The 12434-nt window shown below is 46.0% G+C and overlaps 1 protein-coding gene across 1 annotated transcript in view; it reads left to right on the forward strand.

Moving 5' to 3' along the window:
• The first annotated feature begins 2692 nt into the window (after nucleotides 1-2692).
• The window catches only part of PRSS12 (serine protease 12), an 86104-nt gene continuing 76362 nt past the window's right edge, over nucleotides 2693-12434 (forward strand). The window contains 1 exon segment of the mRNA XM_068975727.1: nucleotides 2693-3182. Coding sequence (XP_068831828.1) covers nucleotides 2693-3182 — 490 coding nt within the window.

Raw genomic sequence — 12434 nt, forward strand, 5'->3', positions numbered from 1 at the left:
TATGCCAAAAAGCCTTTGACTGTGTGGATCACAATAAACTGTGGAAAATTCTGAAAAAGATGGGAATACCAGACCACCTAACCTGCCTCTTGAGAAATCTGTATGCAGGTCAGGAAGCAACAGTTAGATCTGGACATGGAACAATAGACTGGTTTCAAATAGGAAAAGGAGTACGTCAAGGCTGTATATTGTCACCCTGCTTATTTAACTTCTATGCAGAGTACATCATGAGAAATGCTGGACTGGAAGAAACACAAGCTGGAATCAAGATTGCTGGGAGAAATATCAATAACCTCAGATATGCAGATGACACCACCCTTATGGCAGAAAGTGAAGAGGAACTAAAAAGCCTCTTAATAAAAGTGAAAGAGAAGAGTGAAAAAGTTGGCTTAAAGCTCAACATTCAGAAAACAAAGATCATGGCATTCGGTCCCATCACTTCATGGGAAATAGATGGGGAAACAGTGGGAAAAGTGTCAGACTTTAGTTTTTTGGGCTCCAAAATCGCTGCAGATAGTGATTGCAGCCATGAAATTAAAAGACGCTTGCTCCTTGGAAGAAAAGTTATGACCAACCTAGATAGCATATTCAAAAGCAGAGACATTACTTTGCCGACTAAGGCCCATCTAGTCAAGGCTATGGTTTTTCCTGTGGTCATGTATGGATGTGAGAGTTGGACTGTGAAGAAGGCTGAGCGCTGAAGATTTGATGCGTTTGAATTGTGGTGTTGGAGAAGACTCTTGAGAGTCCCTTGCTAAAGCTGAAACTCCAGGACTTTGGCCACCTCATGCGAAGAGTTGACTCACTGGAAAAGACTCTGATGCTGTGAGGGATTGGGGGCAGGAGGAGAAGGGGACGACAGAGGATGAGATGGCTGGATGGCATCACTGATTCGATGGACATGAGTCTGAGTGAACTCCGGGAGTTGGTGATGGACAGGGAGGCCTGGTGTGCTGTAATTCATGGGGTCGCAAAGAGTCGGACACGACTGGGTGACTGAACTGAACTGAACTAAGTAAAATTCTGATATTTCATTAACAGGAATGAAAAATTAAGAAAACAATAAGATGATTCAGAATGGTTAAACTAAGATTATTTGAGTTGGGTGTAGGAAATTAATCAGTTTCTAACTGAACTAGGTTTTAACAATAAACATTTAAGTCATGTTCAAGCTTTCTTCAGAGTACAGTGTACTATGAGATTCCCAGGTGGCTCAGCACTAAAGAAACTGCCTGCAATGCAGGAGCCTCGGGTTGGATCCCTGGGTCAGGAAGACCCCCTGGAGAAGAAAAAGGCTACCCACTCCAGGGTTCTAGCCTGAGAAAACCCATGGACAGAGGAGCCTGGTGGGCTCCAAAAGAGTCATGGGGTCATAAAAGAGTCAGACACGACTAAGCGACTAAACAACAGTATACTGTCGGACAGCCGGGCTCCCCTACACTTTAACACGATTATGCCAGGCTGCGAGCATTACCTTCTTTATTGGCCTTCCTCGTTTCTTGTTTAACTTCAGTGGCATAGTCAGGAACAACTGAAAGGGGAAATCCCAGCTTCAGGGATTTTTAAAAAGATTCTAAACCAACTTTTTTTTTTTCCTGGCTGGAGAGGTGGGGCGGTGCAAGTCGGGGGAGCTGTTGAAAAGGCTTTGCTAAGGTCTAGCCAACAGCTATAGAGTTGCCGGTGGACAAGGTCCACTGTGGAGAGGCAAATGAGCAGGCTTAACTCAAGTCCCATGCTCGGCCAAAACGAGGCAGGTGTTAGAGGGATGGGCTTTTTGGATAGGATGGAGACCCGGACGGATGAGGTCTTCTCTGGTTAGAAAGGAAATTTGGTATTAAGAGGGCTTCACTGAATCCCAATAATAACCAAACAACTGGTGTTGTTCAGGGCTCCGGTGGAGAGTGGGTGGCAGGAAGTAGAAAGGCTCGACCTGCTTTCCCTGGGTCGGTTCAGGAATTTAATTTCAGCAAATGTTTATTGGAGCCTAATAAGCGCTGCCCACGGTTTTAAGTTTTAAGCACTGGGATACAAAGGGAAACGAAACGTGGTCTTGTCCTTGAGGAGATCACAGCTCAGGAAAATGGCTTCGGCATTCCAAGTGGGCTTTGATAACTTTTACCCCGGGACTTATCAAGGGCCTAAACCCATCCACACTTGTAAATATTTCAAAACATAGGAAATGAGGCGCGGCATGGGGGTGGAGGAGAGGTGGGCTGCAGGGGCTGGCGGCAGGTTTGGCAGCCGCCAGACGGAGGGGCTGTGGTGGTGTCGCCTGCTAGCAAGGAGCAGCCAAGACCGTCTCCCGCGTTGGCACCCTCGGATTTGGCTCGGGCACCCCGAGGCAGCCCGGGCGCGCGGACGGCGGGAGCCGGGCAAGGACAGGCGGAGCCCGGCCCCGGGGCGAGACCGCGCGCCTGTGCCCGCCGCTAGGGGGCACAGTGCCCGGGTCCGCGCCTTCTCTCGGCGGGTCCTCTCCACGAGCCAGGGCTCCGCGGAGCGCACTCCTTCCCCGCCCGGGACCGCTCCCGAGCGCGGCGAGCAGGGGCGCGGCCGCGGGCCCCGCGGCGGGAGGCGGTCCGCGCGCGGGAGGGGGCAGGCGCGGGGGTTCCGGGGACGCGCAGCGCCGCCCCCGCCTCCCCTTCAGAAGCGGCGGAGCCGGGGAGCATGGACCAGACGCCGCGGCTCCGGCACCATGACACTCCCCCACTTCGCGGTGGCTCTGATTCTCGGGGCGCTCCCCGGAGTGGTCAGCTTTGATTCGGTCCTCGGTTATCCCCTCCACCACCGCCATCACCATGCGCCCTCTCGGGGTCCCCGGGACCCTTATTACCTTACCACCCAGCGGCGGCCACAGAAGACACCGCCGCCCCCGCTCCCGCGCACCCTGCACCCCCCGCCGGCGCTCCGCGCCTCGCGCGCGCACGGCCTCCGCACGCCCCGGCCGCCTCCCGGGGACTGCCCCGCCGGCGCGCCCGGGGCCAACGTGACGGACTCCGGCGCCCCTTGTCTGCGCTGGGCAGACGTGCCGCCGTTCCTCGCGCGGTCGCCCCCGGCGGGCTGGGCGCAACTGCGAGGGCAGCGCCACAACTTTTGCCGGAGTCCGGACGGCGCGGGCAGACCCTGGTGCTTCTACGGGGACGCCGGCGGCAAGGCGGACTGGGGCTACTGCGACTGCAGACGCGGTGAGTGGCCGCGGGGCGGCGGCGACCGCGGACCGGTGGGGAGCCCGGCTGGGTGGCTTAGGTGCTCCTGGAGGAGAAAGTGAGAGCGGGTGGGGTTGGGTTTGCCTCGCTCTATGTGAAGGTGGACGGCCACGGACTTGCCGTCTGAGTACCTTGGCACCGTAACTTTGAACTAGCGAGGCGCGCTTTGTGTGCGGTTACCTGGGGTGACAGTCTCTCCGGAAGGTGCTGCCCTCTCGGGCTCCTGGGTGAGGGCGTGGCTCCCGGCTGCGGGCTGGTCTCCGGCCACTGAGATGTGGTGGGGGGAGGGGAAGGGGGTGTGTGTGCGCGCGCGCGCCCGTGGCGTGGATGTGCGTTTTCTGCATCCGCTTTGCCTTGAGAATGGTACCGTATTTAAGTGGAAGTGGCAAAGCAAAAGAGAAGTAGTTTCTAATCACCTGTTTTGGAAAGGGAAATATTAAATCTAATATGACAATCAATTACCACCCCCCCCCGCCCCCAATTTCTGCCCGCAGGTGACATATATTTGAAAAAGTTGTTGCAAACTTTCTGGGCCAAAATGCGACTTGTCAAATGATGTTAATGTTCTGGGGCACAGCGTGGTAAATATCAGAGTGAAGAAGAAAGAAAGGGAAAAGATAGGAATAGTAACTATTCTAGGGAAAAAGCAACTTGATATAATAGTCAAGGGCTGTTTTCAAGAATGCCAGTATTCAACTGTATACGCTATTTGTAGAAAACCGAAATTAGTTGGTAAAGAGATAAAGTTGGTAAGATGTTTCACATTAATTAATGTAAAAGATCACATTAATAAATTTAATGTAAGTGAATCATCTGCCTTTGAACAGTACTTTGTTTTGAATTGGTGGCGTTTTGTTTACTGTTATTAGGGGTTTTTTTTCTTTAATATTTGTGGGGAAAAAACCCTAAAGTTCTTCAAAGTTTGGATTTTCCTTAAAAAAAATTTTTTTTTGGCAACTCTCCATCCAAGCTCTGTGGCAGGGGCTTCGTTAATTGTGATTCTGAGATATATTGTACTTTGTACCTTTTGGTGATTTGGAGGTTAAACTTTCACCGGGCCATTCTTTCCCTTCAGAAATTTTTATTTATCTGTGCCTTCAGTTGCATTAATGCATTGAGTTAAAGGGAAGTGATAGGAAGGTTAAGATCCATTATCCTTCATCCTAGAGGATGAAGTCATCCCTACACTTCTTACACAGACAGAATGCCAATGTGGCTATAAAAAATTTGAGGTGATATCAAGCAGAGAGCTCTAGTGCTGTTTCACTCTTTGCTATGAAACTATTTGTAGTAAAAGCTCATGGTTAGCAAACACTGACACTTTGTTCATTTTTGTATTATTATATTTCATATTTCTTGTTGTATATACATATATATGTATAAATAAGTGCAATTCAAAGTTAAAACACTGTAGTGATCTATTGTTCTCTGTTTAACATATAATTTTTAAAATTTTACATTCAGAATAGCTTGGCGGTTCATTCTTCCCACCCTCTTGTGTTGAAAAGAAATTTAAACCTAACATCAGTACAGACTCTTTGGGATACCTTTATATTGATAGCTAAATCTCACCAGACAAAACTCTGCTGCTGCTGCTGCTGCTGCTAAGTCGCTTCAGTCGTGTCCGACTCTGTGTGACCCCATAGACGGTAGCCCACCAGGCTCCCCTGTCCCTGGGATTCTCCAGACAAAACTCTAAGCACTGCGTAATAGTGTGTACTTCCTGAAATAAAGTGACTGAACACAAGAGAAACAAGAGAAGCCCCCCCCCAAATGGGAGATAAATACACTCCCCCCACAAAAAAAGAGAAACAGGAAAACAATCTGCTGGCTATGTAATAACTTAATTACTCTCACAGGCTCAGTGTGCCCTTTACCCCTCACTTTCTGATTGAGCATAGTCATGCCTTAAAATGACTGACATGTTCTGAAACTATGGCTTTCTTGGTTCTACATTTCACTTCGGAGTGTAAACAAAGCTATCTTGGTGTGGTGAAAAGAATATGGAATTGTGCTCTGGAAAACACTGGTGTCCACTTTGGCTTAGCCAGTAGCTATACAGTGTTGAGTAGGACTTTTAACCCCCAGAGCTTTGGTTTCCTTATCTGGAGGAAGGCAGTTTTGGGATAGATCTATTCAAAGGACTTTCCTCTCACTGAGCACCTACCAGCACAGCCCAGCCTTATATATCAGTTTTCTCATTTAATTCTCATAGGAACATTATAAGATAGTGCACGTTTCACTCCACAGCTTATTTTCCTCTTTAATTATATAAACATGTAGAAAGTCTGTGTGCTCAGTTGCTCAATTGTGTTCCACTCTTTTTGACCTCATGGACTGTAGCCCGCCAGGCTCCTCTGTCCATGGGATTCTCCAGGCAAGAACACTGACTAGAGTGGGTTGCCATTTCCTTCTCCAGGGGATCTTCCCCACCCAGGGAATGAACTCAAATTTCCTGTGTCCCCTGCATTGCTGGTGTATTCTTTACCAGTGAGCCCCCTGGGAAGCCTGTAGAAAGGTCTAATGATTCTATAAGCTTAAAGACCAGTTTAAAAGGAGAGAGAAAGGAAACTATGTTTGGCCTAATGCACATGATTTCCAGTCTCTTATGACTTGAAAATATTCGGGGTTTTCCTTCTCTCTCTTTTTTTTTTTAAACAAAAAACAGCTTGAACAAAAGGAAAGATTAATTGTAACAGAATCCCTCCTTTGAAAAATACACTGGAGGTCAGATTTTCATGTCCCTGGTTGCGTGGAGAGAAATGAGGAAGTTGGTGTTTCCAAGGTGGAAAGTTGGTTGAAACCTAGTTAAGGGGTGGCAGGGGGATCTCAGGTGAGCGGAGCAGGGCGTGGACACTCCAGTGGCTCAAATGTCTGAGAACAAGGAAGATGATGCCTGGGCCCTGGGTGTGTGAAACTTGCAAATTAGTGATAAAAGAATCGTTGGGGGATTGGAATACCCTGAATCAGCCCCGGGAGTTAGTTCTTATAATAAACATTATAATTGTGGCACGGGAAGAGGGGGGATGGGCTTATTAAAATGCAGATACCTGGGCTCTAGCCTTGAGACCCTGTTTAAGTAATCTCAGGAATCTGGCTGAGGAATGTGCGTGTCTAATGAGCAGTCAAGGTCATTTGGAAACTGAAAACTCATTGCCATGGTCAGGGAAAACCAGGGGAGGGCGTCAGAACCCACCTAAGCCGTGGAGCGGTGGGTGGTCAGGTCAGCTGAATCTGCCATTCTGTGACTTAATCCTGCTAGATTTGGGTGGTACTAACAGTAAAGAACCCTCCTGCCAATGCAGGAGACGTAAGAGATGCAGGTTAGATCCCGGGGTCAGGATGTCCTTGGAGGAGGACATGGCAACCCCCTCCTGTATTCTTGCCTGGAGAATCCCACGGACAGCAGAGCCTGGCTGGCTACAGACCGTAGGATCGCAAGGAGAAACAATTTAGCATACGTGCACATATGGCAGGCCTATGGTAACTTTTTGTGTGGTTTTCGAACATGGTATCACACTTTTTATTTGACCAGTATGGGATAGCACCAACTTAGTTCACCAGAATATGATATATTAACTGAACATGAGCCAGATTAGTTTTTACATTTCTGCAGGAAGAATTGACAGGCGACTGATGACCTCCAGTAATGTATTCAGTTGTGTCTGTCTCTCGGCGACCTCATGGACTATAGCCCACCAGGCTACTCTGTCTATGGAATCCGGCACGAATACTTGGAGCGGGTTGCCATTTCCTCCTCCAAGGAATCGTCTAGATCGAACCCCCATCTCTTGTGTCTCCTGCATTGGCAGTCAGAGTGTTTACCACTGTGCTACCTGGGAAGCCCCAGTAATTTATGACTTCCTGACTAGAAAGAGAAATCCCTTTTCTAGTCTTAGGTTGGCCCTGGCAGGTGGGGCAACTTGCTTGCACTGTGCTGGGAACTCCTCTTTGTTACAAGCAGCTGAGTGGAACTCAACCTTAAGTGACTGATGGGTAAAATAGATATAAGAAACAATAGTGCCCTAATAACTGAGATTTTACCAGAAGGAATGATTTACAGATCTGACTTTTTGTCATGTCCTGCTAATCTGTTCGCCCAAATCTGATTTAAATAGAGATAGTGGACTTGTGGGATAAATGATGTTGTTTACAGGCTCTGCTCTTTGGAGTCCATCTGGTGTTTGAAGTGAAGGTTAATTAAAAAGTTGGCTGAAAGCTGTCCCTTTAAAAATTTTTTTAATGCTGCATCTTGAATCTATGAAGCAGGTGCTAAAATCATTTATTAGCAATAACAGATTTGATATATTTCCTGGCTGGATTTTAGATATTGAGCTCAATTTTCTTTACAGGCTAAGGCAGGTATAAAATACTTTGATTTGGAGGCATTATCAGACTCTTTACTAATGTGAAAAAAGACTTTAAGAAGAAAATTAGATGTTCAGTTACTATTGCCTTTTATGAGTGATTATCCTGGACACACACTGTACACAGATAGACATACACACACTCTCTTACTGCATGTATATTTATGAAATATATATTTATTCATATATAAATATGAATATATTTATGAAGCATACATATTTATATTTATGCGGTGTGTGTGTGAAGGTAACCTTTGTAAAAGTAATTGGTTTTATAACTGTGAAGGCAAACCTAAATATGCAGTAATAATGTATTACTCAGAGATCCCTTCTTGGAAGAAAAGTTATGAGCAACCTAGATAGCATATTCAAAAGCAGAGACATTACTTTGCCGACTAAGGTCCGTCTAGCAAGGCTATGGTTTTTCCTGTGGTCATGTATGGATGTGAGAGTTGGACTGTGAAGAAGGCTGAGCGCCGAAGAATTGACGCTTTTGAACTGTGGTGTTGGAGAAGACTCTTGAGAGTCCCCTGGACTGCACGGAGATCCAACCAGTCCATTCTGAAGGAGATCAGCCCTAGGAATTCTTTGGAAGGAATGATGCTAAAGCTGAAACTCCAGTACTTTGGCCACCTCATGCGGAGAGTTGACTCATTGGAAAAGACTCTGATGCTGTGAGGGATTGGGGGCAGGAGGAGAAGGGGACGACAGAGGATGAGATGGCTGGATGGCATCACGGACTCGATGGATGTGAGTCTGAGTGAACTCCGGGAGATGGTGATGGACAGGGAGGCCTGGCGTGCTGCGATTCATGGGGTCGCAAAGAGTCGGACACGACTGAGCGACTGGACTGAACTGAACTGTGCAGGTCCTAAGGGCTTCCCAGGTGGCACTAGTGGTAAAGAACCCACCTGCCAATGCAGGGGATGTAGACATGGGTTCAATCCCTGGGTCAGGAAGATCCCCTGAGGAGGACATGGCAACCCACTCCAGTATTCTTGCCTGGAGAATCCCATGAACAGAGGAGCCTGGTGGGCTGCAGTCCATAGGATCGCAAAGATTCGGTGTGTGGTGCAGCTCCTAAGTGATAATTGCAAAGATTGTCTATAGAAGATGGAAAAATGCTCATGATAAGGTTGAAGGGAAAAAATTGACGGAAAATGTATATACGTTTTTACTAACTGAAAATAAAGATGGCTGTGGAAAGTTTGGGAGAGGAAACAGATGATGATTATGAACTCGGATATGAGTGTGGCTTCAATCAGTTCATGTAATTTTGGTGGCAAAGAATAGAAAACCCAATTCAAAATGACTGAAGATATAAGGAGGTTTGTTGTTCATGTTGCAAGTAGTTGGGCTCCAACATAGTACATCTCTGTTTCTCTGCTACTCTCTTGATTCTATTATTTTCAAAGTGTGGCTTTTACCCTTAGACTAATGGTTATTCCAGATTTCATATTGGGATAGAACAACTTGAAGAAGCAAGGTAGGGTGTCCTCTTCATGTATGTCCTGTTGAAAGAGCAAGGAGACCTTCCCAGAACTCCTGCACAGATTTCCTCCTGTATTTCTCTGGTCAGACCTTCCTGGCACTCGCTGGGAAGGAAAATGCAGTTACCATGTGTTGCCGATATTAGTCAGGATTGACCTCTGAACACATGGGGAGGGAGAAGCAGGTAGTTATTCAAGAGAACCAACAGAGTCTGTCAAGAAGCGTGATTGAGGTTTGTCCTGTTGGGCTGCACACCACAAACTTGCAAGCCCTGGTACCTGCCCAGCCTCCTACATCCATGGTTTGATGGATGCGGGGACCTTATGTCTGCAGCCAGCTCCTGAAGCAGCATGTCACCAGGTGTGGCAGGCGGTGGGTGGGACATTTGCTCTGTGTGTGTGTGTGTGTAGGGGGTGCGAGGTAGGAGGAATAGGGGTGAGAGTTGGGGCTGGGAGGTGGAGAGGGAGGTTACCAGTTCTAGAGGGAATTGACTTTTCAGGTTGGCTCCCTGGTTACCAGGGAAGCTAGCAGAGAAGCACACCTCTCACCACCCCTTTGACAAGCTGTCATGGTGGAGATGCTCTGCTTTAAGAGTTCACACAGTCCCTAGCTGGAGTTGGGGCAGGTATGTAGGTGTTTACTGATTAGGCTCTGTGATTAAGAGGGAAGGTCAGTTACATGAGTAGGGTATAGGTAACGCAGGGACTGATGGAGCAGAGGGGTGTGCTGAGAGCAAGGGGACTCCATCTGGCATGGCCTGACCATAGAGTCCTTATACTGGTATCCCCCACTTTTTGAAAGTTTGCTTTATTCTGCTTCACTTTTAAGAAAGACCTCCATCAGTACTTGTTTTCGCTAACCAAAAGAAATCCAGAGACAATTTTCACTTTTATGAAAAATGGTGAAAATTGAAAAGTGCTTTCAGCATTTGTTTTGCTGGGGGCCATTATAAACTCAAGGAGATAGTGGAGGACAGAGGTGCCTGGCCTGCTGCAGTCGGAGTCACAGAACTTAACAGACTTCGCAACTGAACATTATAGAGGCGGGGCACACCCTACTCAGCAGCGAGAGTGTTGCCCCCAAGCGCCTTCTACAGGAACTGCACTCAGTAAATTAGCATCCGGCCGCCGCCAGGCTTTGAGCTGTCTGTGCCTTTTCTGTTTATTTTGTGCATTTCTTAGCAAGATGTTTCCTAAGATTAGTTGCTTCTTTTTTGTTTGTTGTTGTTATTGTAAGGTGTAGGTGTTGTTTTTTCGACAAGTTGTGTCTGACTTTTGCAGCCGCACGGACTGTAGCCCGCCAGGCTCCTCTGTCCATGGAATTTTTCAGGCAAGAATACTGGAGTAGATTGCCCTTTCTTTCTCCAGGGGATCATCCCGACCCAGGGATCGAACCCACGGCTTCTGCATTGGCAGGCGAATTCTTCATTGCTGAGCCACCAGAGAAGCCCAGGAACAGAACTTACAAAGATGAATAAGAAATCTCCTAAGTCCTCGGGTTAAGAAAGCCCACTCTCTGGTTGAAATGTCGAGATAATACTAGGCATTTTTTATTACCTTTCCTGTGATATGTACTCTGGGAGACAGATAAACTTACTATTAAGTGTAGTTTAATTTCATCACTTAGAGTTGTACAATAAAATGTTAATACCCACACCATGTGTTTAAGTGTGGACTGAGCTACTGAACTGAACAGTGGATAGTTCAGACACAATTTGTAAAATTTTCTGCTGAAGTTATTTAAATGCATATATTGTCTTCTTTTGCATAATATTATATAATGTTTTAAACACATGAATAATTGGTAGTGGTGTTGTTCAGTAACTCAGTCGTATCTGACTCTTTGGGACCCCATGGACTGCAGCACTCCAGGCTTCCCTGTCCTTCACCATCTCCCAGATGGGCTTATAAATGTATGTAAGCCCAATGTAAATGGGTAGAATTGCTTATTCAAAAGATAAGCTTTCATTTTGAACCTGACAAGTTCATATTTTTCTCAGTATGAAAGGTATCTGCATAAATAATAGATGAACAGTTAATATGAATAATAGATGTGGACTAATGGGGCGAGTATAGTTCAGTTGGATATTTAAGGGGATGCTGACAGGGAGGCCTGGCGTGGTACGATTCATGGTGGTCGCAAAGAGTTGCACATGACTGAGTGACTGAACTGAACTGAACTTCCTATGTTAAAAGATGATTTCATTTTGACATGGCATGATTTGAATAAAATCTATTATTTCACAATGCTAAACTGATTTCGGAGAAGGCAATGGCACCCCACTCCAGTGCTCTAGCTGGGAAAATCCCATGGATGGAGGAGCCTGGTGGGCTGCAGTCCATGGGGTCGCGAAGAGTTGGGCACGACTGAGCGACTTCCCTTTCACTTTTCACTTTCATGCATTGGAGAAGGAAATGGCAACCCACTCCAGTGTTCTTGCCTGGAGAATCCCAGGGATGGGGGAGCCTGGTAGGCTGCCGTCTATGGGGTCGCACAGAGTTGGACACGACTGAAGCGACTTAGCAGCAGCAAACTGATTTCAGTTATGGGTAAGTGTAATCATTGATAAAATAGAATACCTGAATACTATCAAATAAGCGGTAGGAAAAAAACCAAAACATAAAAATTAATGTAGCCTCCCCAACTGTACTTGAAAAATTCAACTATTGCTCTATTCACTTGTTTTTAGGCATTGTGATTTTTTTGTGTGTATTTATAATTAAGACCGAAAATGATCATTTAGTATATTTTTCCAGTTTTGCCTTTGGTAGAAGGCATAAGATTATATTTAATTCATTGTCAAATATGTGTACTAAACTGTCCAATATGTAATGGACTTTTGTTCTGTTTGTTTAATAGTTCATACACTGAAATTTCTACGTCACTTTCATCTTTAAGTATACTTTTTATCAAAGATCTGAATAATAGATTGATGTCACCAGCATGTATTTCGGATTCCACCAGAACAATAGAGCTGACTAAAATTAATTATTTTGTGCCTCTGTGAAGTTCAGTAATGAATGAGAAAGGATTTGGGTGATGACATTAAATTTCTATTACTCATTTATCAAACTGTGATTTTTACAATTTCAGAAATATTTATTTTTAATTCTGTTCAGAATACTACTGCTGTTTTTTCTGTCACATGAGTGAGTGCTATTGTATATCTTAAGGAGTTAACTAAACAGGCATAACTTTTCATTTGGCTAATTTTGGAATGAGCTGGATTTAGAGAACAAAGATAACTGAGCTGTTTGGTTCCTTTCCTGATATTTCTTTTAGGTCTTCTTGAAGTATGGACAGTGAGAAGGGAGGTTTTGCCAGCTGTCCACGGAGGGATAATACCAGAAGGGGTCTATTAGTTTGCTAGAGC

The sequence above is a fragment of the Capricornis sumatraensis genome, chromosome 7, assembly GCF_032405125.1.
Source record: "Capricornis sumatraensis isolate serow.1 chromosome 7, serow.2, whole genome shotgun sequence".
In the NCBI taxonomy this organism is placed as follows: domain Eukaryota; kingdom Metazoa; phylum Chordata; class Mammalia; order Artiodactyla; family Bovidae; genus Capricornis; species Capricornis sumatraensis.